Raw genomic sequence first — 24467 nt, 5'->3', positions numbered from 1 at the left:
AGCACATTGGCATCCATTTGCTGTTCAAGCAGATTCGAAAACTTTCGCCTGCTAATCAGCCGCAGGACACTCGTATATCAGAAAACCTTGGACTTTAACTATGTGCAAGTTTAAGTCAAGTTGAATTGAAGATGACTGTGTATATAGCTAATTCGCGATCTTCGTAACCAATTGGGTGGAAAGTGGGTCGCAGTTTGTTTGTACTTCAACATCCAAATCAGTAAATTACTATAATCTGCCATGTAATCGTAAATATGTAAACTCCATTTAATTTTAATAATTTTGTGTCATTCTTTAATGCTTATCTTTAAATTAATATCAAATGGGCCAATAGCTCAGTAGCTAATAAAGACAATTTTCTTGCTCTATCGTCTTGTAGACATAAGGGCAGTCAGGCAGGTGGGAAACTGCGTGCTCATTCTCTTCACTGGATAGCCATAAGATGGAGTTACACTTCAGCTTCGCTGTGAAATCGACTGCCGGAGATTGCACATCGCCCACCCAAGACGTCTGATGCAACTGCAGCTCCTTCAGATACAAAGGCGTTATCGCTTACCTTTCAACGGAAATTAAACGCTTTCACCAGCGCATCGGAAAATTCGGGCGTCGTTTCCCAGTTTTAAATTTTGGCAAAAGGCTTCCGTTGTGCATAAAATAGCTGTAGGAGTTTTGTGACCTTCTCTTCATTGGCTACTCCCAGGTGGCCTGTACGCCGTCCGCCTCCACATCGATGGGCGAGGGGGGCAATTATTTGTATATGTATGTGTGTGCCCTAGGAACCAAATATATTTGAGAGCCTGACACGGATGTTCAATTTCCGTTTGAGGTCCTGCAGATTTTAATTGCTGATATGCGTTTCTATTGACGTACAAAACAATTAATCGAATCGTTAATCTGACAAGAATATGTGTAAATCCAGATAAGAATAAGATGAAATTCGGTTGATGATTCAAAAGATTGAGTTTTTGTGGATACACTTATGCATTAACTTTAAAACACATATCTCAGCTGTAATTTAGGCTGTTAAGTTTTTTTTTAGGTGTAGGTCGAGTTTGATTTGAAGTTTATTGCAGCAACCCTAAGCAAGCTTGAGGTTACCCCTTCCAGACTACTCTCAGCTTGCAGAAGCTGCCCTTGAAAAACACAATTATAATGTTCATCAGTTTAATATATTCTGATAAAATTATTGCTAATGAAAGTGCTGCGAATCTGAAAAAGTCATATAATATTCAAATTTCACGATCGCTTGCGTCGTACTTTGTTTTGTTTTTGGAGCTGAATTTGCTTTCAGCGGGCTTGCTTCTTGTTGGCATCAAAATTCACTTTTAAATATGTATAATAGTAGGTTAAGTCGATTAATTAGTTTTTGCCATTCTTGTTTTGTGGCATTTATTAGTGCTTGCCTTTAAATTTAAATATATATTATATATGTACACACAGATAAAAGTTTTGAAAGATCATACGTTGTAACCATGTGAATGGAAGGCTTATGGTCATTTGCCCAGACCGAGCCACATGTAGCTGGGATCTATGAACTGAGAGCCGCGATATCCGTTGGGATTGCGTGACACCAGCGAGCGTATCTTCTGGGAGGGTCGATAGCTAAGCAAGGATTGCAGCAGCTTGGATTTTTTACGATCGGATGACTGACCGGAATCAGAAACTTCATTTTCTTTTGTGTCACTTTCTTCCTTCTCTAGCTGATGGCGGTGCACTCCCTCAAGTAGTTGGGAATCCCCCTCGTCCAACTGATGCGAATGCTCGGCAAACTGCACGTTTGCCCTGAGCTGCTTGAAGAAGTCACCCAGATTGGTCATAGCTCCTGGAAGAGTGACAAATGCGGTACCTAATAAACATAAGCGAGTGCTCAGTAGCTCATAAGGTCTACCCACCAGCACTGATGGAAGGCCTGAATAATGGACCCTTATAATCGGACGGTTCGTCTTTCAGTTTATGTTGTTCCTCGAGCGTGACATAGGCATAAGGGTAATCAGGCTGGTCGGAAGCTGTCTGCTCATTATCTTCATTGGGTGGCCATAAGATGGAGTTACGCTTCAGCTTCGGCATGGATTCGTCACCCGGAGATTGCACATTGTCCATCCAAGACGTCTGATGCAGCTGCAGCTCCTTCAGATACTTTGCGTAGCGCTGATGCCAAAGCCGCCTTAGTCTACCGTTAAGGGACAACGGAAGCAGCGGGAAATTGAACCCTTTCGCGATTGCATCGAAAAATTCCGGCGTCGTTTCCCCAGTTTTAAAATTTGGCAAAGGCCTTCCGTTGTGCATAAAATTGCTGTAGGAGTTTTCTGACCTTTCCATTGGCCAGTCCCAGGTGGCCTGTACGCTGTCCGCCTCCCCATCGATGGGCGAGGGACGCAATGGCGTCGCTGTGGAGCAAATACCATTATTTGTCTGTGAATGTATGTGAGCAATATTTTCGAGATCCTGAAACGGATTTTCAATTACCGTTTCAGGCATTGCAGATTTTAATTACTGATATGTGTATCAATTGACGTACAAAACAATTAATCGATGGATACGTGTACATTGGGATGATGATTAGTAAGATTCTTTTATACAAAGCAAACAATTTTCTTTTATACAAAATAAACAATCTTACTAATATTCATTTTTGTATATATTTTTGTTCACATGGACACACATATCATAGTTGTTATTTAAACTTATAATTTTTATTTTATACAAAATGGGACTATATATTAAGGCTTATCGCTTTTACTTAAGCTTCACAAGTATTCAGATTGAAAGGCAATTTTTATTTTATACAAAATGGCACTATATATTAAGGCTTATCGCTTTTACGTAAGCTTCACAAGTATATGCATGTGTATATAATTCACTAGTGACTATTCTGATAGTACTCTAGTTTGTTAGGTCACAGAATATTAATATTATTTTATATACTAATTCTTTACGAGGAATAAGATTGTCTTGCTACCCAATTTGTTACTGCATTGAATACATGATTTTTGCATAACACATTTGCACATGCATATTTATTTCATGTCACGCCGATTTGCTTATGCCACTTACATTAACCATTAATATAGGTTTTAAGGAAGTTTATGGGAGTGCACACTTGCACTGAAAGAGTCTTAACTTCAGTTCAATATAATTCTACAAGAAGTCTCATTCAATTTAAACATACTTGTCATTCTTCAACTTATCAAATTGGTAACTGGTTGAGCTTATGGTAAAAATAAAAGTGTGACATTTGAAAACACTTTTATGCACTTTTATTATGTCGCCTCAAAATTAAAGTAACTTTTATTTTTATAGTTATTCAATAATAGTTAAAGCATAATTGATAAACAAACATTTTAGAGAAAAAGTTTGCTGTTATACTTCCTGCTATTCAGAGGTATCCATATTATTTAAGCAAAGCCTTAAATCTATGTTTATAATTTTTGAAATTAATCTTTAATATATCTCACCTGACATTAGCAGAGTCAGCAGTAATATGAGTCGCGTTAAACTGAAGCAGGGAAGCGCCATTATTCTCATTGCTGTTGTTGTTTGATCAGATTTGATTAAGTATGATTTGCAGCTATTGACATCTTTATTAATGATTACTTTTACCATTGGTTAAAGACTTGTAAAAAACATGTTTGAAGCACAAGATCGTATGACACGGCGTAGCAAATGCGACTAACGGCAAAGGCGACCAATTTGTGCGTTTTTATAGACACCAGGAATGTATCCTAACTGGCGTCCCGAGCACCTGTTGCCTGCACCTCGGCTGCGACGGGACGACAAGGACCACGACGACGAAGACATTGCGGTGGGTCGGTGCAGGTGGCAAGTGGCAAGTGGCGCACTGAGGACATGCGCAGCAGTCGCAGCCGTCACATTAGTTGGTTATTTGAAACGCGATTTGAGATTTTGATATTGGCTCTTATGCACAGAGATGGCAATTGGCCAAATGTCGAGTGGGTGGTAGACCGGGGATTGCGTTGCCCAAAGTACCCTTTCAGAAGAGAACCGCTTGTCTCCATTTGCACTTGTTAAGCGGTAATAAAGCTCAGGTGTGCTAAAAAGGAATATCTCTGCGGCAACACGCACAATTATCCTGCTTTATTGCGTAATGCGTTATTCAATTGAGTTGTAGAGTTTGTGATTTTTTCAACTTGTGGCGGCTGCTTTTGCCTTTGTGAGCTGGCTCCTCGCTGACCCTAATGTGACGTCAAAGGGAAAATTACAAAATTTACATAACTGGGTCATAGTGGCTAGCGGTTTTACTAGCCAACATTGTTTGACTTATTGGCACCTGCTTTGTTGTCTTCCATTCTGCACTCCACATTTTTCCATGCCTTTGAGTCCAGCTTTTAGTATCCCTTATAGCAGTAGCAACATAAGCAACAACAGCAATAGCAGCAGCAACAAGGTCGGTACTATCCAGCAATCTAATTAGCCTTGTGGGCAGCGTTGGCAGCGTGTGGCAACTTCTTTGTGACGCGCTCGGTGAGTTAATGGCTAACAACAACGACAAGGCAGCAGCAGCAGCAGCAACATGCAACAAAGGCAGCGGCAGAGGCAGCAGCAACTAAAACGGAGAGAACAGCAGCCGCCGAACTTTGCAAAAACCATTTAAAAGTTGTCAAACACTTTGCTAATTTGTCAACCTACTTTTCACTTAATTTTTTGCTGCAACATTCCTGTAAAACAGAACATTTATGCAGTTTCCTTTTATTTTTAATTATAATAAAAATGCTTTGCATCATAGTTTCAAATTGACCAGTATATTCATTTACTAATTAAATTACATGTCGCTCTGAAGCAAAGCTTCAAATTCACCAGTAAATTAATTTACTAGCCAGAAAATACTCAAACTCAACAAATGTTCTGGACTTGGGCCACCAAGATAACGTATTTTATGATTATTGTTTATTTTAAAATTTGTTGTGCCAAAGACATGTAATTATGTATAATGTGTGTATTGGTATAAGGTAAAACAATATGCAAATATATTTAATATTTTTAAATGATGTAGTATAAAATAGCTCAAGCTGATCAAATCAAAGCGTTAAATTCAATCAGCTTGTACATTGTAACTTACAATACGTATACAGATTTCTAAAGCGCCTTGTCCAACTTTTACATTAATTAATCATTTACATATTTTTTGCAATTTGAAATATTATTTGTTTATTTACAATACTTCAGATTGTTTTTTGGACAATGTAGATGTTAAGCAATGATGATCGCTTGTAAAATGCATATTAAAACAAAAAGCTCAAAACACATGAAGAATTATGGCACTCGTTGAAGCAAAAGCAGTTGTGACTTTAAATCTTCAAAAGCTTTAGCTGCCAAACGGTGCCATTTTGAGTACAGCACTGCTTTTATCTAACAGCGCTGCTAATATTTAACAGCAAAATGGCATTGGCAGTTGAACGTTGAAATTCAAAATTTTAAAAAAGCCTCATAAGGACCGTATTTAATTGTTGGATAGGCTCTATCAATTGTTTTCAAAATATTTTAAATAATAATTAACTTTTATTAAATATATTTTCAGTTGTATGCAAAAAGAAAGTTTGTGGCTTGCTCAATAAGCAAGCAAATTCAATTATAGTAATTAATACCACATTACTCTGTTTTGGCAAACAGAATAATAGTTTAAAAAGGAGAATTTTTCTCAAATACGTATATATGAATTAGTTATGGAATAACCCTCGTTCAGCAATGAGGTTTAGGGCTCTACGCCACTGCCTCCCACAGTCGCTCTCAGAGTCGCGATGTCGTTGCCGCTGTTGCTCAGTCGCGTCTGAGCTTTCGTGCCGTTAAGTTCTCGAACGCGCAGAGTTGTCAAAAGTTGTCGACGAAGTTGTCCACGCGACGCAGGCAGCAACAAAATAATTGGCTTAATAACAGTTGAAATTTCGGTGTGTGTTTGCAATACAAACAAGGATAAGGGACACACACTCGCAAGCGCAGTTAGCAAAGCAAAAAGCAGAGTAAACAAAAAAAAACAAACTTAATTTTAACGGCAACTCCAAAGTGAAATAAGGTGCGGCAGTAAGTGAATCTAACGTTGGCAATTGTGAAAACTCTTAGGGGTAGAGAATGAGGAGTTTTCGAGGATGAGGCACATGCCGCTGCACTGGCCGATGGGGAAAACTCATCGAGTCATGCGCAGACGCAACAAAAACACAAAACGGCTGATTTTCACATTTTCCCGCGCTGCGGCCGCAGGTTGACGACCCCCAACGAAAATAAAAACGCCGGCACAGCAGCAGCAACGATAACAGCATTCACTTAGGCTGGCAATATTGCGACCCAGTCCCAGCTCACTTTCGCTTCGTCGTAGCGGGTTGGGGATGGCCTCCCATATTGACCATTGGCTAACTAAACGTTGGCCCAGTACAAATAGTCGTTACATGAATTACGGCACACATTGCGTATGCTTAACGTTACCTTCATACGCCTGTAGGTGGTTCTGTTGTTTACTCGGTTTACCTGGCACACACCTGGCAACTCGGCTACCTACTACATAGAATACCATTCACCGTATTTGGTGCTGCTCTTGACAGTGTCTCTCTTTTTTCGGCTAGCACGCATTGGCACTCGAACCCGTGTTGGGGGCGCTTCAAGAGGGCCGACATCAATTCAATAAATAATGTGCTAAATATTCGTGATATATACTCATACATAGGGAAAAAATGGGTGAGCAAATAATCGAAATTGCGATACTCTTTTGAGAAATTTCGATACTTGAAATATTGATTTTGACACCATTCTTGAATTGACTGGAAGGAAAGGAAAGTTTGCTATTGAAAAATTATCTTTGATAATAATAAGAAATAGAAATAATTTTTTTTTTTATTATAACTTAAAAATTATTGTTTTTCCTTGATTCATATCAAATATTGACAAAAAATGTGGTAAAGTTGAGGATCTGTGTCAGCTGTAATTTATGGCTATTCAGTTTCATTCTTATAGGGCTTACATAGTTATTAGAACGTTTCAAATGCATACCATAATAAAGACATCGTTTAAGCAAGCTTGTCATTCACTTAAGGTATACACAATGCTTGCCGTTTTAGTCATTGGTTTTAGCCGTAATTGAAGTCAATTTGATTGCTCATTTCCGCGGCAATGCTCAAGGGAATAGTTGCATAGAATAACAACTGGTTGACCTTGTTGGTTTTCAGACAATTGCAAGTTCATTGCGATTAATCATCAATGAACCGTGCAAGAATCACTTTCAGCTGGCAGTTTTCGGCAACAAGCATGACTGCTGCAATCCATCGGCTGCACGTCTAAACAAACTTCGAATGTGGCCCAAAAGCAAACGAATAACGAAAAAAAATAAAGCCAAAAAATATGCGCGTAAATTTATTCTAATACAACTACAACCGGTTCAATGTTTGCACAATTTTTGTCGCCAGACGGTAAAAAATTACTGAATGGTTTATGCCTGAATTGGTCGCGACTCTGAGGGAGCCAAAATGAGTCGTTAACTGCTTCGGCCCAACGTGCCGCATTCATTTCTGGCTCAGTTGCTTGTTAATTTGAATTTCACACACACACACACAAGAACATATCAGCGATACATCAGTTTCTGCTGAACTTCAATTTTGTTTGGGTTTTTTATATTTTTTTTTACGCTATACATATTTTTAGCACTTTTTCTTCTTGCTATACCAAGTTGGGTGAGCAAATTTGAGCAGTCTCAAAAACTGACCGTTTGTTAAGGCTATTTATAAGCTTATCAGCCACCTGCAGCAGCAACACCACCAAAACCACTTCCAGCACCACCTTCAACTCACTTCTTGTTCCTTTCGCACTTGTGCGCTCATGCTATAAATATGTATAATTTTGAATGCTCTTCCCTCCCTGCTAAACTCATGTCAAGTGACAACACATTTCCAAGTTAATTAAACTCACTTTATGTACGCACTGAGAGAAAGCAAATATCGCATGGCAAATCAAATAAACCAAAGGCAATTTGCTAGTTTGCATTTAATATTTGCAAGAACACGTTCTTTATTAAACTTGCTGTTAAATTGATAACCAGTTTTTGTTCAAGTATAATAATTCGATAACTTCTGCTTATTCGTTGTTTGGTGAACTCTTTTTGTAATTTAAATATGGCTTTCATCAAGTGTTTTTTTTTTTTTTTAAACAACGATATATGTCGAATCCCGTCGTAGAGATTCACTGCGTCTGTTCTGTCAGCTGTTGAGTTTGTTAAGATATTTTGTGTTTCTGGATTCTGGCTGCAAATTCCGCATAGATTTGTCGTTAAGTGTAGTATGTATTCTGCAACCGCAGAACAGTTAGTCCGAGCTGAGCTGTCACTGAGACAAACCGCAGAGCGTAACGGTAAACGGGGGCCCCTCAACGACCCTGGGGCACTGCTTTAATTACACGCACATTGCTCATACGCCAAGTGGCACGCAAGTTTTTTAGGAACTGACCCACACTTAAACAACAAAAATCAAAATATCAAGAAAACAATAACAAAAAGAACTGCATGCGAATTTGTAACTGTGACAATCCCACGGCTGCTTCTGTGTCAAGTCCGTTTTGCAACAGTTGCAGTTCTGTTTTCGTTTATTTTTTTGGGTTGCTCGGCGCAGGGGGTGTTTGCAGTAATAAGCACCTAATGGGGCTTCTTTTAGCTAGGGTGCCCTGTGCGACCATACACACCGTTGTATTTACAAGTATTTAACGGGCATTGCCCTCCAGCACAATTGCGCCCTCAAGCATGGCATTTCGCCTGGGCCTGGGTTGTATCGCAGTTGGAAAAACAACAACTAAAAAACGTACACCGAAAATTGTCGTTAATATGTTTCTGTTTGTTGCGCCAGGTGGGCAAAGTGAAATTTTGTGTGTGTTGCTTTGTTAAATTTGTGTTTTTTTTTTTTGTTTGCGTTTTGTTATGCAGCGTTAAAATTCGTGACGTTGATTTCACACATGCTGGCTGTCTGTCTGGCCACGTTTTGTTGACCCCAGAACTTTCCAAGCGTCTTATTGCCAGCAATTGTCAAATACTGTCTAAATAAATATATAAATAAATAAATAAATAAATATATAATATATATATATATATACATACATGTGTACATGAGCGCAAGTAATAAGCAATGCTTTTCATTTATCTGCATAATCTGCCAAATGCATTCGCTGTGTTTATTTTGCATGGCCAGCCATAAATAAACATTCGTCACCATTGCGAACTGACCAAGGAAAAAATGAAATAAGCAAATAAAAAATAAAAAATAAATAAATAACAAGTGTAAGCCGAGGCCAGAAAATTCACTTTAATCATTGCCTAAGCACGCTTTCTATATATACCCATAAATCTGGGCATGAGCAAATTTAAATGTAATTTCAAGTAGTTATTTCATACGCATTGTACAATGAAATCTGAAATACTAATGATTAATAATAATAAAACAAAAAAGGAAATGTTAAAGTGCTGTGTACACATATAAAGAAACTCTCTGCAAATTAGATATATTTTTATTATATTTTAAAAAAATGTACCTTGGTATTGGGAAAAGAAACTCCCAGTTTTTAGGAAGACACGCTTTAGAAATATACTTTTAATTACAATTGAAGAATTGAAAATATTTTTCTGAGCGTACTTATCAATTAAATCAAACAAAGCAAACTTCAGTTTTACTACTTGATACATAAAATTACTTTTTATGTCGTATTTTGTAGTATTTTATGGGCAGTACTTCTACTTTGTAAATGACTTTCATGGACTCTTTTTTATTTTTTATGGGCTATACTTCTACTCAATAAGTCACTTTCATGGACTGCTTTTGGCCTTGAATGCAATGCTATAAAAAACTCGACCAATGACCACATTAACTCCCTGGCCGGGCAAATGCGCAAATTGCATGCGAAGGACTATTTTATAGGCATTGAGTGTACACACAACCGCATCCTGTGCAGCAAGCACAAGGAGCTATATACATCAAAGCGTGGCTAACCCAAATTTACGCCTGGGTGCAGCTCATTCAAAGCGGGCCCCCAAACAATGGGCATGATGGATTCCCAAGGGGGTGGTGGGTGTGGGTGTTTGTAAAGGGGGCAGCGGGATTGTCGGCACTTAACCTACTTTGCGGTCTCTTTAGATGCTTTCTTTTCACTTTGACATGACCAAAAAATAAAAGTCTTGTAGCTATGATCTCATGACAGTCGACGTAACGTCGTCTGGATGCCACACAGCCCTCCCACTCGCAAGACTGCGGATGACCTAAATTTGGTTGATGTTGTTGCTGTTTTAGGGGTGCCAGCAAAACAATTACAAGTTTATTGATTTTTTTTTTGTACTTTCTCGGCTTCATTACAGCTGCAACTGCCACAGAAAAGACTGAATTATTTCTAAGGGGAAGCAGCCCCTACCAAAAGGAATACAAACGAAGGACCAATTTGAATCTGTCAACGACAGTGAGGACATGTTTTAGACGCATCATAGCGATAAACTCAAGGCACACCGCAACGCAATGTTTCTGCCAGTCAAATCGAATCAGTGAGTAAACACCATAACAGGAGCTGCTTCCATTCATTCATTCATTCATGTTTCATGCCGGTAACAACCCCTAAAAGAAAAAAAAACATGGGGAGACTTTCGGCGTGAAAACAACCCCCAGTCTGCCTTTTGGCGATGTGTGGCGTCATGTTGTCGCCCCATAACCATCATCCTCATTATTTCGGATTATCTCTCAAATTTGATTTAAACAGCAACGCCTTTCGTGTTTTTTTTTGTTGTTTATCTCTTCTGCTGCAGCACCGCCGAGGCGAGTGGCAACAATGAGGATGTTACCACCACCAGCAACAATTCAACACAAACACCCAGCGATCTGAGCCCACCGGGACCAAATGAGGAGGTACTGCCCCAAGCTCATCATCAAAATCCAGGACACTGTATTGCCTCCTTTGCCGCCATCAATCAGATGCGCAATAATGCACAGGTATGAATAGCAATCTTATGTTTGAATATAATGTAATATGTATGTATATATTATAATATAATATAGAAATATCATATATATATATTTGAGACTTACAAAATCCGCAACTAATCCTTTATCTTGCTTAATAAATGATTTAAATTAAATAAATTGCCTTTAGTTATCTTTTGATTGAAAAGACTTTGTTTTGGATGCCAACGATATTAATTTCAATTTTATAAACAACTGAAATTCAGTGCATAAAGAAAAAATACAAAGATTATAAAGACAATTTCCAAATGATTTAAGAAAAAAACAGATTGTGAGATATATATCCAAACTGTTTTTAGCTGGAGCTTTAGTTATACATTTGCTAAATTTGAAGGGTTTCATTTATAAATGGTTCTTTCTGTGAGTCTTTTGCCAACCACTTAAGCTAAGTGAAATCATTGAAAGGGCAACGTAAATTTTTGAACGCTCTTACAGGTCTGCCTATCTGCACAATTAACTGTAGAAGTAGTTTGCATAATTAAAATATAGCTATTAATGTTTAACTGGAAATATTGCGTGATTCGAGACCTGTGGGTCGACATGGTCTGCATTTGTTCTCACTTACAGTTCGTCGCACTTGGCGTATACATAATTTCATTTCCCATCAACTTTTTTTTTCTTTTTAATTGCCTATCCCACTACCCGCGCAGAGGGCAGCTGGGTGAGCTAATAGAGCAAATTGTCATTTAGTGATAAAAATAAAAAGCGCAATAATTTGCTCAGCGGGTGGTTGGCCTTAAACCGATTCGGAGCAAGCGACTCCACCCCCACCACACGCATGACGTGTGCGGTAAATTTGTATTCGGCAAAAATAAAAAATGTAATATCGACATAAAAAGTATTGCTATTAAAAATAGATATTAATCGGATGCGTTGACTTGACAAGAGGCGGCTCGTCGTGCTCGGCTTAAGTTATTTATGGTGAGGCCAGCTCAATGTCTGGCACTGAAGTTGAAGCGTGTCACTTGTAGGGATTCAATGGGAGGCACAGTGGTTCAAAAGCTTGTATAAGTTTTTTTTATGAAGTTAAATGGATATGAGCCTATTGAAAGTAATGTTTTTTTTTTAGTCTTTTGTGTCAACGAATGTTTTAAGAGACCACGTTAAAGATTTTCTATCATTCAAACTGTTCGAACCACTGTATCATACGTTTGTTTAGGATAGGGAGGCTAGACTGTGAAATGAAGCACGTAGTGGTCGAGGGCCAGGACGTTGTTAATCGAATTTGTATAAGGCAACACTTGCCACGCCTCGTGACGCCTGCTTCATGTGTCAATGATGATGATGATGGGTTTTCCCCCTTTGCCGTTTCTCGTTGCAGCTGTGCGATGTGCGCCTGGAGGTGGGTGGAGACACCATTAATGCACACCGTGTCGTGTTGGCCTCCGTCTCGCCTTATTTCTATGCCATGTTCAATGGTAAGCGAAGAGCTACACACCCTACCAGGAGTCAAGCAAGCGGAACTGAACTCATTTGTTTCGCCCATTCTTCTTGCAGATGATATGCTCGAGCGTACCCAGGGTCTGGTGCGACTGCATGATGTGGACAGCTCGGCGCTGCGCCAACTGATTGACTACACGTATTCGGGCGAGATAACCATAACGGAGCAGAATGTCCAGGTGCTGTTGCCGGCATCGGGACTGCTGCAGATGCACTCGGTGCGGGATGCGTGCTGTAAGTTTCTGCTGCGGCAGCTGCATCCGTCCAACTGCCTGGGCATACGCAGCTTTGCGGATGCGCACTCCTGCAAGGAACTCCACACGCGCTCCCACAAGTATGCGCTGCAGAATTTCCAGCAAGTGGTGGGCACCGAGGAGTTCCTGCTGCTGCCCTTCGAGGAGGTCAAGGAGCTGATATCGAATACCCAGCTGAACATTTGCTCCGAGGAGAAGGTATTTCTGGGCGTTATCAGTTGGGTAAAGCACGATCTCAGCAAGCGTCGCCTGCATATTGCCGAGCTGATGTCACACGTGCGCCTGCCGCTGGTTAATCGTGATTTCCTGATGAGCTGCGTCGAAGCTGAGACGCTGATGCGCGATGACTCCGAGTGCAAGGAGCTGCTGCTCGAGGCGATGAAGTATCATCTGTTGCCGGAGCAGCGCAGCTTGATGGGCAGCCAGCGCACCCAGGAACGCCGGCCGGAGGGCATGAAGCCCTACATTTTTGCTGTCGGCGGCGGCAGTCTCTTTGCCATCCACAACGAGTGCGAGGTGTATAATCCACGATGCAACAGCTGGTCACCGGTGGCTCCGATGCTCTGGCGTCGCTCACGCTCCGGCGTGACATCATTGCACAAGCAGCTGTATGTGGTGGGTGGCTATGATGGCGTCAGTGATCTGGCCACAGCGGAGTGCTATAATCCGTTGACCAACAAGTGGACCAACATCACACCGATGGGCACCAAGCGCAGCTGCCTGGGCATCTGTGCCTATGATGGTCTGATCTTTGTCTGTGGCGGCTACGATGGCGCCTCCTGTCTGAGCAGCATGGAACGCTACGATCCGCTGACGGGCATCTGGAGCTCCTGTCCGGCGATGAGCACTCGCCGCCGTTATTGTCGTCTCGCCGTGCTCGAGAATCAAATCTATAGCTTGGGAGGCTTTGATTCCACCAACTATCAGTCGAGTGTGGAGCGCTTTGATCCTCGTGTGGGTCGCTGGCAGCCAGTGCCCAGCATGACAGCGAGGCGCAGCAGCTGCGGTGTCGCCTCCACCGATGGACATCTCTATTGCATTGGCGGCAACGATGGCACCATGTGCATGTCCAGCGGTGAACGTTTCAACTTGCGTCGCAACTGCTGGGAGCCCATTGCGGCAATGCATTCGCGCAGGTAAACAAGCTGCTGGATCTCTTTGGGAACACTATTACTTTCTTTACTCTTACATCTTTCATGTTATTTATAATATGTCTCCTTTGCAGATCCACACACGAGGTGGTGGATGTGGAGGGCGTGCTCTTTGCCTTGGGGGGCAACGATGGCAGCTCCTCTTTAAACTCCGTGGAACGCTATGATCCACGTTTGAATAAATGGAGCGTGGTGAATGCGATGGTGGCTCGACGCAGCTCAGTGGGAGCTGCGATGCTGGAGTGCTTCCATTTGGAGCGTGGACTGGTGCAGACGACGAACTTATGACCCCCATTGGGCAGCATCAGCGAATCCTTCGCCGCTGCCACAGCGAACGGCGCTAACAGCATCAACAGCAGCAGCAGCATCAACATCAACAACAACAGCAGCAGTAGCAGCAGCAGCGCCAGCACGAGCACCACCACGACCAATGGCACCTTGACAGTGCCTAGTCGCGCCGAGGCAGCCGCCTTTACGGCCAACATTGCATTGAGTTCATCGGCTCCGTCGGCCAGCTCCACGCTGCGCCGGCATCGACGGGATACGCCCGCTCTGACGGAGAGTCGACGCGCCAATAGCAATGCGAGCAGCAGCAGCGAGAGTGGCAGCAGCAGCAGCAAAGCCCCATCGACTGCCTGATCCTGGTCCATGTCGAGTGCGCGACAACCTTAAGAAACAAATAACACTAATCTACAAATACATACAAAGCTAACCCCACGCGCCTATTGCAGGAAAATTTGATTGATTGTTCGAGTTCGTTACTATGCATACATATGATAGATATTGATGTGGAAAGGATAAAGGAAGCAGCACCTAAATTAAATGACAGGCCTTTCTTAGGGGCACTTATTTGCTCAAGAAGTAGACCAAAAAAAATACATTAACTCACTGCAGTTGTATTTAAAGTGGTTCCCATAAATGTTTATGGCAACCACTCTACATACACAAAATGCTATTGTTATGTTTATATGTAGACTTGGCATTAAATTTAAAGGATAGTTGAGTCTACCAGCAAAAAACAATTATTAGCCTTATCCAACTTATAAATTGTATACGAGATCTTCATTATAAACATAACAATAAGGAAAGACACACACACAAACACACACACACACAACTATTTCTAGTCAAGATCTCGCACGAAACTCTATGTTAAAAACTCCACAAAAAATAAAAGAATAAGAATAGCAACAGCTACAACAAGGAACCTAACCTACTCTGCCTAAAATTTTACATGAATCTTCTACACATACATATTATAAATTATACTATATATACACCCATATTATGTACTATTCTTATGTATTTTATACATGCAATTATTATAATATAAGTAAATGTTTCGTATTTGAAGAAATGCCATCAGCGGATTATTGCTATTATTTTTTTTAAAGGAAAGGAAATTTGCAGTTTGTCCTCACACAAAATATGTGTTTTTGTACTTGGTTGATTTGCTGTTATTGTTTTGAGATGATGTTGGGAAGCCAGAAGAGTTTTGCTGCAGCCACAATTTGAGTCATCCAATCTGTTACATTACACGAGGCGATCCGCAGTGCTGCGTGCCACATCGCCAACGTTGGAGTCAACTCCGCCCGTCAATTTGCCCTTGTCTAGCCAATTCTTGGGCAGGCCCGTGCCAACTGAAAAACGATGGGTTTTTTTTTTAGGTTTTATGTTTTGGTACGAGTTGTTGTCACCTGGTTAAGTAGATTGAAACTGATTTGTTCGAGTGTTGACAATGTTTTTTGTTGTTTGTTTTCTCAATGCGCATTTATTAACAGTTTTCGTTATTGTTTCTTTGAATGGGACAAAACGCTAAATGCTGCGGCAATTTAGCCGCGTCGTCGTCCTCACTTTCGCAATCAAACTGTGAGCGCTGATCTCTCGCGGATGCTGCGCGCCTGCGTTGCGGCAACGATGTGAAATGAAGCTGTACACCACATAGCAGGCAGAACGCAGAAAGGCGAGAGGCGGCGCAGACAGTGCGTGAAGAAGTTAGAACGACGCGCTAAGATTTTTATATATCTAATCATTATCTTAGGCACTAGCTTATATGTATGCAAATTGCTGTGCATCAAGTTAATTAATCAACAAGTTTAGGAATTGGCCCGCTTACTTAATCCAAGCCTTCTGGGACTGCGTTGCGCGTTAGGGAATAAAAGAGCAGAAAGTTGAACAGAACGAAATGGATAGAAAATTGGTTGGCAAAGAGAAAAAGAGAGATATAAGATGAAACGTTTAAAATGTTATTTCAATTACACGGTCTATATGTCTAAGTTTTTGGCCAATGCTCGAAACCAAAAACATATTTTGTTTTTTCTTGTTTTCTTTTTTCAACTTAAATGTAAACTCAATGACGGAACGAGTTATTTACTTTTGTAAACCTTCTCAGTCATGTCATCGAAGCTCGAGTCCTGAATGTTCAACATCAAACTGTCGGCGGACAGATAAACCTTGTTCTGTGAGCTGGCAATCTATTAAGAGAAAAAACGATTAGCGATAAAAAATTTTGAAATAGCGACTGCAGAGTATCTTGAAACTATTCTTACCGTGCGGGCAATGCTTTGAGCGGCACGCAACTTTCTCAACTTGAGGTAGGCTGGATTCTGCTTGACGGCCAGACCTAAGTAAACATAACAGTTAAGGTGCAAACCAAGTGCAAAAAAAATTATTTTCCTATAAAATGATTGCAAATATATGTTTAAGCTTTGATTTGTTAAAAGGATATCATTTTGGCTGCCTCGGCTTCACCCTCGGCCTGGACAATCTTCTGTTGCTTCTCCTGCTTGGCGCGCTCAACAAAGAAGACGGCGCGCTGCGCTTCCTGCTGTGCCACCTGCTTGGCCTCAATGGCTGCCGTGTATTCCTTGCCAAAGCTGAGCTCAGTCAGCGAAACATCATCCAAAATTATGTTAAAGTCGCGCGCACGCTCCACCAGCTCCTTGCGTATCAGAAGAGAGACCTGCGGGGCAATCAAAGTATTATTTTATATTCTATAAATAAGTTAAGAACTTCTACAGACCTGTTGACGCTGTGTTATCAGCTGGGATGCATTGAACTTGGCAATCACACTCTTGAGCACCTCATTGCAAATAGAGGGCAGCACCTTCTCATCGTAATCGACACCCAGTTGCTTGTGCAGGAAGGGCAAATTGAGTGAATCGGGACGCGAAAGCACACGCAACGATATATTTATCATTTGCAAATCCTTCGAGCCGGTAGGTGATGAAATCTTTCGTGGCCGCGAACGGATATCATAAATAATGGGATACTGGATCCAAGGAATGCGCACATGCAGACCCTCAGAATAAATATCGTTCTGTATGCCGCCCAAGCGACTAAAGATGATGGCGCGATGGCCACCCTCAACTATAAACAGAGAGCAAAGAGCAGAGAAGAGAACAGGAAAACATCAGAAGTTTGTTATGCAACCAGTAAAAAAAAGCAATGTAAAAGCGAGTGCATCTGCTAATAGCACAGAAGCCGATTCCCAATTGCACTTGTCATAAATAGACTAACGAATATCCAAAGTCTTGCATTGTGCAAGCATGTTAATTAGTTATGAAATCCAACAAAAGCCGCAATAGCATCCACACAGACACTCAACGCACACATACTAATGTACCTTTGAGGTTATGTGTCCATGCCGCAAGAATAGTCGTGTTTTCTTTGCTAGCTCAATGGTTGTATGCTGCTGGCCAAATATTACACAACTTACCGGTGTACAAGGATTGACTGACACCATAAGCAGCGGCGCCTACAGCAGCCAAGAGCTTTAGTCCGATGCCCAGACCAGGGGGGCCACCTTTGCCCAGCTTGCCAGCAAGATCGTTCAGTTTGCTTTGCGCCATTGTGTGTGCTAAATAAATTGAAATTAACTAATAAGTCGCCTATGAATTTTAAACACACACACACTCTCTCTCTCCAAAGAAATAAAGTAAATTCAGTCTGGGGAAAGAAAAACCTTACGCACGTTATTTACTTGTCAGAAAATAATTGTTATCGTACTTCGTGACAATTTTGTTAACTTGTAAGAAGCTATCGATAATGCCCTGCTATCGATTGTTATGGATATCGTATATGTAAATCTGGCGAGATGACAACTCTGCATTTACACTTGACTGGCGCGCCTTTTTTAAGTTTTTGCATTTAATAACGTATTTGGCATTACAATCAGTACATATATATAATATAGTGTATAAATCACATATTGTGTGTCACATATTCGTGACGTTATGCAGTTCGTTGCGACCAAAGTTCGTATCGCGTAGATAGTGAACCGTGGAATCGCTGATCAGCGACATAACAATCATTTTCAGGCCCGAAATGGAAGCTAATTTGTATTTTAGTGTGACGGATCGAATAAGCTCCACCAGTTGAGCTAGAGATTCCTCCTGTTTGCCATTCGACGGATTGTTCTGAGTGTGCAGCAGATAGCTGAAACGATACAAATCATGTTATACACTATAAACGGGCTCCAGGTGAGTGAATGTTTTGAATTTTATCTGTTCTTACCCCTTAACAACCTGTTCAATGACGTTATCATTGATGCGCTGATGGCAACGATACTCATGCAAATAGTTGCACCGCTGCAGCACCACAAATTGGGTTAGCAAAGCTTCGCTCCAGTTGACATCATAGCCACAGGCACGACTCAGTATCAACGTTTGCGGCACACTGTTTGGGAATCATAGATTTTAAAAGATTAACAAGATTATAAAATCCTCAACAAAAATATAAAAATGTTCTCGAAAAAAATGAACATTTTGTAAATTCTTATTTATCATGAAACCCACCTCAATTGTGTGTTGACCAACTCGCGGAATTGCTCGCGCGTTTGGATGCCAATAACGCTAATGCAGCTGAGCGTCGCTGAGATGCTGTTGTGGTGTCCACCTCCTCCTCCTCCACGCTTCTCTAGCGCCTTGTTGCACAGATCCAGTTGCATGGCCATCAGCTCGGCACGCGACACACTCAACTGGGCCAGAATCAGTTTGTTGTCTAGCAAATAGTTTTCGGTGGCATGCGTATAATTCTCCAAAGCCTGCTGCAGCAGCATCTGTAGCTCCTGGCTGCACTTCAATTTGCCCGGCTCAGCGGACATAGTGGCGATCACTTTGTCTACGATTTGTTGTGCCTCCTGTGACCACATCTCCGCCAGCTCATTGTACATGAGGAAATGATGGGCGGCCAGACGCAACAGTTCCATGCTATTTTTGGGATTATATTCGCGTAGATAGCCTAAAATGGCTTGGCGCAGTCCGCTCTTCTGGTCCTCATCGAACTGTCCCAGAAGCGACTCGAATTGCTCGTTCTCGATGAGCGCGTCGAAGCAGTAGAACATCTCACGATAGCGTGCAATCCCGATCAGTAGGCGCACAATTAATGACCACGATTTGGCCGTGGTCAGCTGTGCGGTGAGCTGCTTTGAACGCTCCAGCACGCTGGCAATCCCCTCCATGGAGCATTCGTGCACAAAGCACAAATGTGCCTTAATCAATAGCTCCACATAGATTTGATTCTGCTTCTTGTGGGACAGAACGTGCGGTTTCCCCGGCGAACTAGGCACATTACTGCTGCTGCTGTTGTTGGTACTAGGCAGCCCGTAGAGCTGGATGATGCCCGAGAGGCGCTCAAAGGCTTCACTCTGCATATAGGGCTTGTTGTCCTGATAGCGACGATAGGCCTTGAGCGCATCACAATACTCCAGCAGACAGTTGCCCAGCAGCGTCGTGTTGGGCGTCAGCTCAAGAAATAGATGAAAATCTCGATCGATATTGTGACCCCAGAGATCCGCGTTGCGTGGCGCATTCCGTGGCTGTTGGCTGGCATGGAATATGTAGAAACGTGGACGCACAATGCACGTGGTCAGCTCCAGAGCCACAGACTCTGCAATCTGCAAGTGACAAAATGCTTTAGCTGAATAGTTTCCACATTCAACTCAACGTACCTCTTTGGATGTCATTCGTGTGGAGATGTGTATATCGCTCACGACCAATAGACGCTGCAGACAATCCTCTTCGGCGGCACTCTTGAGCAGCACAGTGACATCCTTGGTGCGCAACACATCCAAATATTCCTTGTCCAAGAACATGGCGGCGCGATAGGAAAGCACAATGCGTCGTCCCAGTTCGATGCCATGCTTGAGCTTGGAGCCAATGCCCAGCAGCGTATCTAGCGTTTGTTGTTTCTCCTTGGAGGGTATCTCTTCAAATTCCAGCGTAGAGCAGCTGCCAGACAAATCGCTGTTGCATCTTACCATTGGACTCTGATTGAGCGTCAGTCGATTGAATTTGGGAAAGGCGCTCTTCTCAATGTCGCTGAGCAGCTGGCGCTCCTTGATGGCCAGATTCACAATGCTAGTCATGCCCTCGGCCAGGGCCATGGCGAAGACAATGAAACGCAAGTCAGTTGGACGAAATTCAAAAAGTTCTTGGAGACGCAGTGCCTCCACAATGTCACCCTCATCCAGGAGCAGATTGAGTAACTCATTCAGACGCCGCTCCATCTCTGCGGTCAGTTGTGATTTGTTGGCAATGCTGAGATCATCAATGCCTGCCAGCTCCTTTAGCTCGGAGAAAGATTTGTAGAGAACACCGCGCTCCTGTTGCATTATCTGCTCAAAGTACTCCGAATGGTAGATGGTTACAGGCGGAGATGGCTCCGGTTCCAGTTGCAAGTAGCACAAAACCATATCATACTCAATCTGATCGCGATCAAAGCATTCGTTGGGAAACAGATGATGCTGCTTGATGACCCCCAGTACACTCTGAAGCAGCTCATACCGACGACGTAATTGATTCTCCTCCGGCTGCTGTGTGGCTGCCGCGTGGAGCAGAAAGTTAACAAGTATTGCAGGCGGCAGAGCATGTTGCTCAATCTCCCGCTCGTATTCCGCATGCAGACGCAACTGGCCGGCCTCGAGTTCTGCCAGCCACTTGGCATAAACAATATCGGCCAGTGGTAACTGCAACAGTGCCGCCAACTGCAGTGCCTCGTCATATGCCTTGGCATCGGTCAGTGCATCCACAAGGCGCTTGTATTCGGCACTGTCTCGCTTCACCAGCTGCTCGTAGTCAATGCCCAGTTGACGCATCCAGGGTGCCGCAACACCAAAGATCCTATGCAGCAGGCAAAAGTCCAGCAGATCACAAATGTCGCCCACATCCGAGCGACAAATGCACTCGAGAAATTTCTGTTGCTGCATAATGCAATCGAAATTGGATTGCAGCTGCATCAGGAGTAGTCCAATGCAGCGTTGCATCAAATGCTTGTGAGCGAGTGGCTCACAGAGAGGCAGCTGCACTGCATCCTGGCTCCAACTGCAGAAGAACATACGCAACTCCACGATCGTTGTTGTGCTAAAGTCCTGCTGCTGTGCCGTCAACTGCAGGAAACGACACAAATGCCCAAACTTGCACTCCTATAAAAGAAATAACATTAGAAGATTTATACCACATATATATGTATATTTAAGGTTTCCAAAGGCATACTCACCGGATGAAAGATGCAGAAGCTGTGCAGCAGGGCATTCACATGTCCAGCGCTGACAGCGCCACGTATTACTGACCAAACGAGTTCCGTTTGATCGTTACGCTCCTTGCATTTGATGGCCAGCTGAAGCAGCTGCGTCCACTGGCCACTGGCAACAGCCAGCCAGAGTAACCAGCACCAGTCGTGATTCGATTCGCTGAGCGTCGCTGCCAGCACAGCCAGAACGGGCATCTGCTGGCGGACGCAGTGTTTCAGCAGATTGATGGCGGTGCTATGCTGACCACTGCTCTGCATCAGCTCCACAAATGTAGTGAAGCTCGTAATGGACTCATCCGGCAAATTGTTGCTGCTGCAGATCACAATGGCGAACAGATCTTGTTGGGCATTGTGGGTAAGCAGCTGGCACATGGATTGCCCAGCGTCGCGTTGCAGCTGCTGTAGATTCGCATCCAGGCCGGAACTATGCGACGAGTTCGTCATTGTTTCTTGTGAGGAATTCGTCTGTCCGTCGTTGCGGCGATTGCTGGCACGCTTATGCGGCCGCTCGTGACTGCATTCGTAGCTGAGGGCGCGCAGCAAGTGGACGCCGAGGGCGCTGCACTTGAAATGTGGCAGTAGTTGCTTCAGTTCACTCAGTGGCAGATCAAAGTACTGGAAGAGCAGTAGTAGCTGCCACCAATCGTTGCCAGCGGCAAAATGTCGCAACAGTGCCGATGGCCACTTGCCTTGAACGTTGCGGGCAGCGAGACGCATTAGTGCCTGATAGGATTCCAAGGGAAAGTGTTCCGGTCTCTGCAACAATTGCTGCACCAGCGCCTGATCCCAGCTTTGCAGCTGCGCCGAATAATTCCCAGTTGCGTTTGCCGCCGGCAGCAGTCGCTGCAGATGCAAAAAGCTGCGCAATGTTTGCGTATCGAAATCCAACATTTCGCAGCAGGCGACGCAGTGCGTCACCAGCTCCTCGTCGCCGGCATGTTGCAGCGCCAGTTGTGTGGCCGTCTCGCACGCATGGAATAGCTGTATGCGTGTGATCTGTCCATAAAGCTGCAGCTGCTCCATCAGAAAATAATAGACAGCATACGCGCTCCTCTGCTGCTTCAGATAATGCGTGTAGCTCAGCTGCGCTTTGCGTGCATATCGCTGACTCAGACGGGGATTGGAGAAACTAATCATCTCGCCGGGGCCACCAGCTGCCGCGAGCACAGCAAAATTCACCTGCTTGAACTTGTGGAAGAGGTCGTGTGCCGTGGGCAAAGTGGTTGTGTTGCTCAATGCATGATGCTCGAAGCGCATCATCAGTGATTTCAAATAGGGCACTCGTCGCAGATTGCTGGAGGAGAGGAAACCCTCCAGTGCACGCACGCTCGGCTCATGGCAGAGAAAGTCATAAAATGTCAGCAGCGGATGCTCATACAGCGATTCTGCAGCGTTGTGTGTGCGCTCCAAATAGCTCTGAGCACTCTGCGATATCTGCGGGGTAAGAATGGGAAACAAATATATTAGTAACCTAATCGAAAAATGCCCCAAGACGCAAACAAAGACCACAGGCCCAAAGGTTAACAGTCTTGAAAGAATATTAATTGTGAATTTCAGATTACATTTCACTAAGAGATAAAGACTCCGGAGTGTAGATTTTGTTATAGAAGTTGGTTTAATCTGCAGATAAATTAAAGACCAGATGTAAGGACTAGAATCACCTTAGTTATATGCTCACCAATTCAAATCCTTCGCGCTGCGTCAGATCATGAGTCTTGAGATCAATTAGCAATGTCAGCAGTGGCTCATTTTCACCAGCCAACTGCTCCAGCGCTGAGATGGGCACACATTGGAGCAGCAGCAACGAATGGTAGCCGCGTTCCAGTAAATGATTCGCCAGTGGCTGGCGTCTGATCAGCTCCTTGTGTTGCTCGAGAGACTGCATTGTGCAGAGCCGTCGCAGCATCGTGGACATATCGGCAGTTTCAGCGGCAAAGAAGTATCCAGCTCTGGCAAAATAGTTGCGCAGTGGTTCGCAGGGCTGCTCCAAATGTTCTAGAGCATATTCATACATGGCCGGCTCGATGAGCCACTGAGCGAAGGCCTGCTCCAGTGGCAGCAGCAGTGCACTTGTTGCCGTCGCATCCTGACCGCCGCACCAGCACCAGCGACGCAATCTATCCAACTGTTCGGTGTCCACTAGATGTTGCCACACCAGTTGTTTGTTGAGATCCGGCAGCAGGGACTCATTGCCATTGGCAAAGTAAAGTTCGACAAGAAGCAGCTGCAGCGTTTGTTCGGACAGCGACATCAGCGCCTCGATGTGGACACGTGGCAGCTGCGCTTTGCGCCTGGTGAGTAGATCACCGCACTCGCGCAGCTGCTGCACCAGCGACCAGTAATACTCCAGCACCGGTTGCTCCTGCTCAAACATTTGGGGCTCGCGGCAGCGCAGATGATCCAGCACAAACTCACTGAGATCGGCATCGTTGCACTCGCAGGCGTATTGATAGAAGAAACACTTCACATCGCGATCCACATTGTGCAGGACATTGTCTGCCTTGCAGACAAGTCGCTCTGACAGCAGACGCTGCACGTACGCTTGCACCACATCGAAGAAGTAATGACGATACTCGGCGAGGGGCAATTTGCGCTTGGCAGCCCAGTATTCCATGCAGAGATCGATGTGCTCGCCTTTGGTGGCCACCTCCTTGATGATGGACACCTCGCTAATGCCCGACCATGTTTTGAATATCTTATTGCGTGCCTGGGCGGAATGCATTGTGTATATGGTGTGTGGTATGGGTGTGTTCCAATGCGATTTTCACATTGTCAACCTAGATAATTGACACTTTGCTTTCTTTGTTTGCAACAAAGCAACCAACAGAACAGCTGGCAGAACAGAGTTGCCACTTTGACAATGAGTACTTTTAAAATCCTGAGGCACGGCTGAAATGCGAAAACATGTATGACAAGCTTCGAAATACAATCGAAAAGCAGGAAACACACCCATTTAAAGTTACATTTACTGGCTTTTTATAATTTTCAGTAATTAAGAATCAATAGTGCTGATATCAACTGTTGACTACATAGCGTTGCCACCTTGCTAATGAGTACTTTGTGCATGTAACTTTTGAATTGTGGTGGCACTTTTAAAGCCCCTGCTGGAA

General features: G+C 43.4%; 4 protein-coding genes across 6 annotated transcripts; 1 reads left to right on the top strand and 3 right to left on the bottom strand.

Moving 5' to 3' along the window:
• Window positions 1-1392: 1392 nt before the first annotated feature.
• Window positions 1393-4608, bottom strand: LOC6560459. 2 transcript variants are annotated; one of them, XM_032734572.2, is made up of 4 exons: window positions 4289-4608; window positions 3456-4193; window positions 1893-2387; window positions 1393-1846 (listed from the first exon to the last, which is right to left on the bottom strand). In XM_032734572.2, the coding sequence occupies exons 2-4, from the start codon at window positions 3601-3603 to the stop codon at window positions 1494-1496; spliced, it is 996 nt and encodes a 331-aa protein (XP_032590463.1). In that variant the 5' UTR covers window positions 3604-4193; window positions 4289-4608; the 3' UTR covers window positions 1393-1493. The 2 variants fall into 2 exon arrangements, with proteins under 2 accessions (XP_032590463.1, XP_001987831.2); XM_001987795.3 differs by having other exon boundaries at window positions 1393-1822; window positions 4289-4572.
• Window positions 4609-5795: 1187 nt separating this feature from the next.
• Window positions 5796-14221, top strand: LOC6561106 (kelch-like protein 17). The gene is made up of 6 exons (XM_032734431.2): window positions 5796-6036; window positions 10331-10510; window positions 10769-10952; window positions 12304-12400; window positions 12480-13812; window positions 13902-14221. Exons 2-6 carry the CDS (start codon window positions 10485-10487, stop codon window positions 14113-14115), a joined length of 1854 nt encoding a protein of 617 aa, XP_032590322.1. The 5' UTR covers window positions 5796-6036; window positions 10331-10484; the 3' UTR covers window positions 14116-14221.
• A 938-nt stretch (window positions 14222-15159) lies between these two features.
• On the bottom strand, window positions 15160-17809 carry LOC6561105 (prohibitin-2). 2 transcript variants are annotated; one of them, XM_032734432.1, is made up of 7 exons: window positions 17743-17809; window positions 17546-17686; window positions 16850-17196; window positions 16556-16789; window positions 16377-16454; window positions 16202-16301; window positions 15160-15467 (listed from the first exon to the last, which is right to left on the bottom strand). In XM_032734432.1, exons 2-7 carry the CDS (start codon window positions 17676-17678, stop codon window positions 15361-15363), a joined length of 999 nt encoding a protein of 332 aa, XP_032590323.1. In that variant the 5' UTR covers window positions 17679-17686; window positions 17743-17809; the 3' UTR covers window positions 15160-15360. The 2 variants fall into 2 exon arrangements, with proteins under 2 accessions (XP_032590323.1, XP_032590324.1); XM_032734433.1 differs by lacking the exons at window positions 15160-15467; window positions 17743-17809 and adding an exon at window positions 15579-15963.
• Window positions 17810-17951: 142 nt separating this feature from the next.
• Window positions 17952-24153, bottom strand: LOC6561104 (spatacsin). Its single transcript, XM_001987792.3, has 6 exons — window positions 23036-24153; window positions 21325-22791; window positions 19778-21250; window positions 18624-19723; window positions 18343-18504; window positions 17952-18264 (listed from the first exon to the last, which is right to left on the bottom strand). The coding sequence occupies exons 1-6, from the start codon at window positions 24077-24079 to the stop codon at window positions 18045-18047; spliced, it is 5466 nt and encodes a 1821-aa protein (XP_001987828.1). The 5' UTR covers window positions 24080-24153; the 3' UTR covers window positions 17952-18044.
• Window positions 24154-24467: the final 314 nt, after the last annotated feature.

This window comes from Drosophila grimshawi, unplaced genomic scaffold (assembly GCF_018153295.1).
Source record: "Drosophila grimshawi isolate 15287-2541.00 unplaced genomic scaffold, ASM1815329v1 contig_184, whole genome shotgun sequence".
Lineage (NCBI taxonomy): Eukaryota > Metazoa > Arthropoda > Insecta > Diptera > Drosophilidae > Drosophila > Drosophila grimshawi.
The sequence above is the reverse complement of the archived record's forward strand: the minus strand, read 5'-3'. Positions and strand labels throughout refer to the sequence as shown.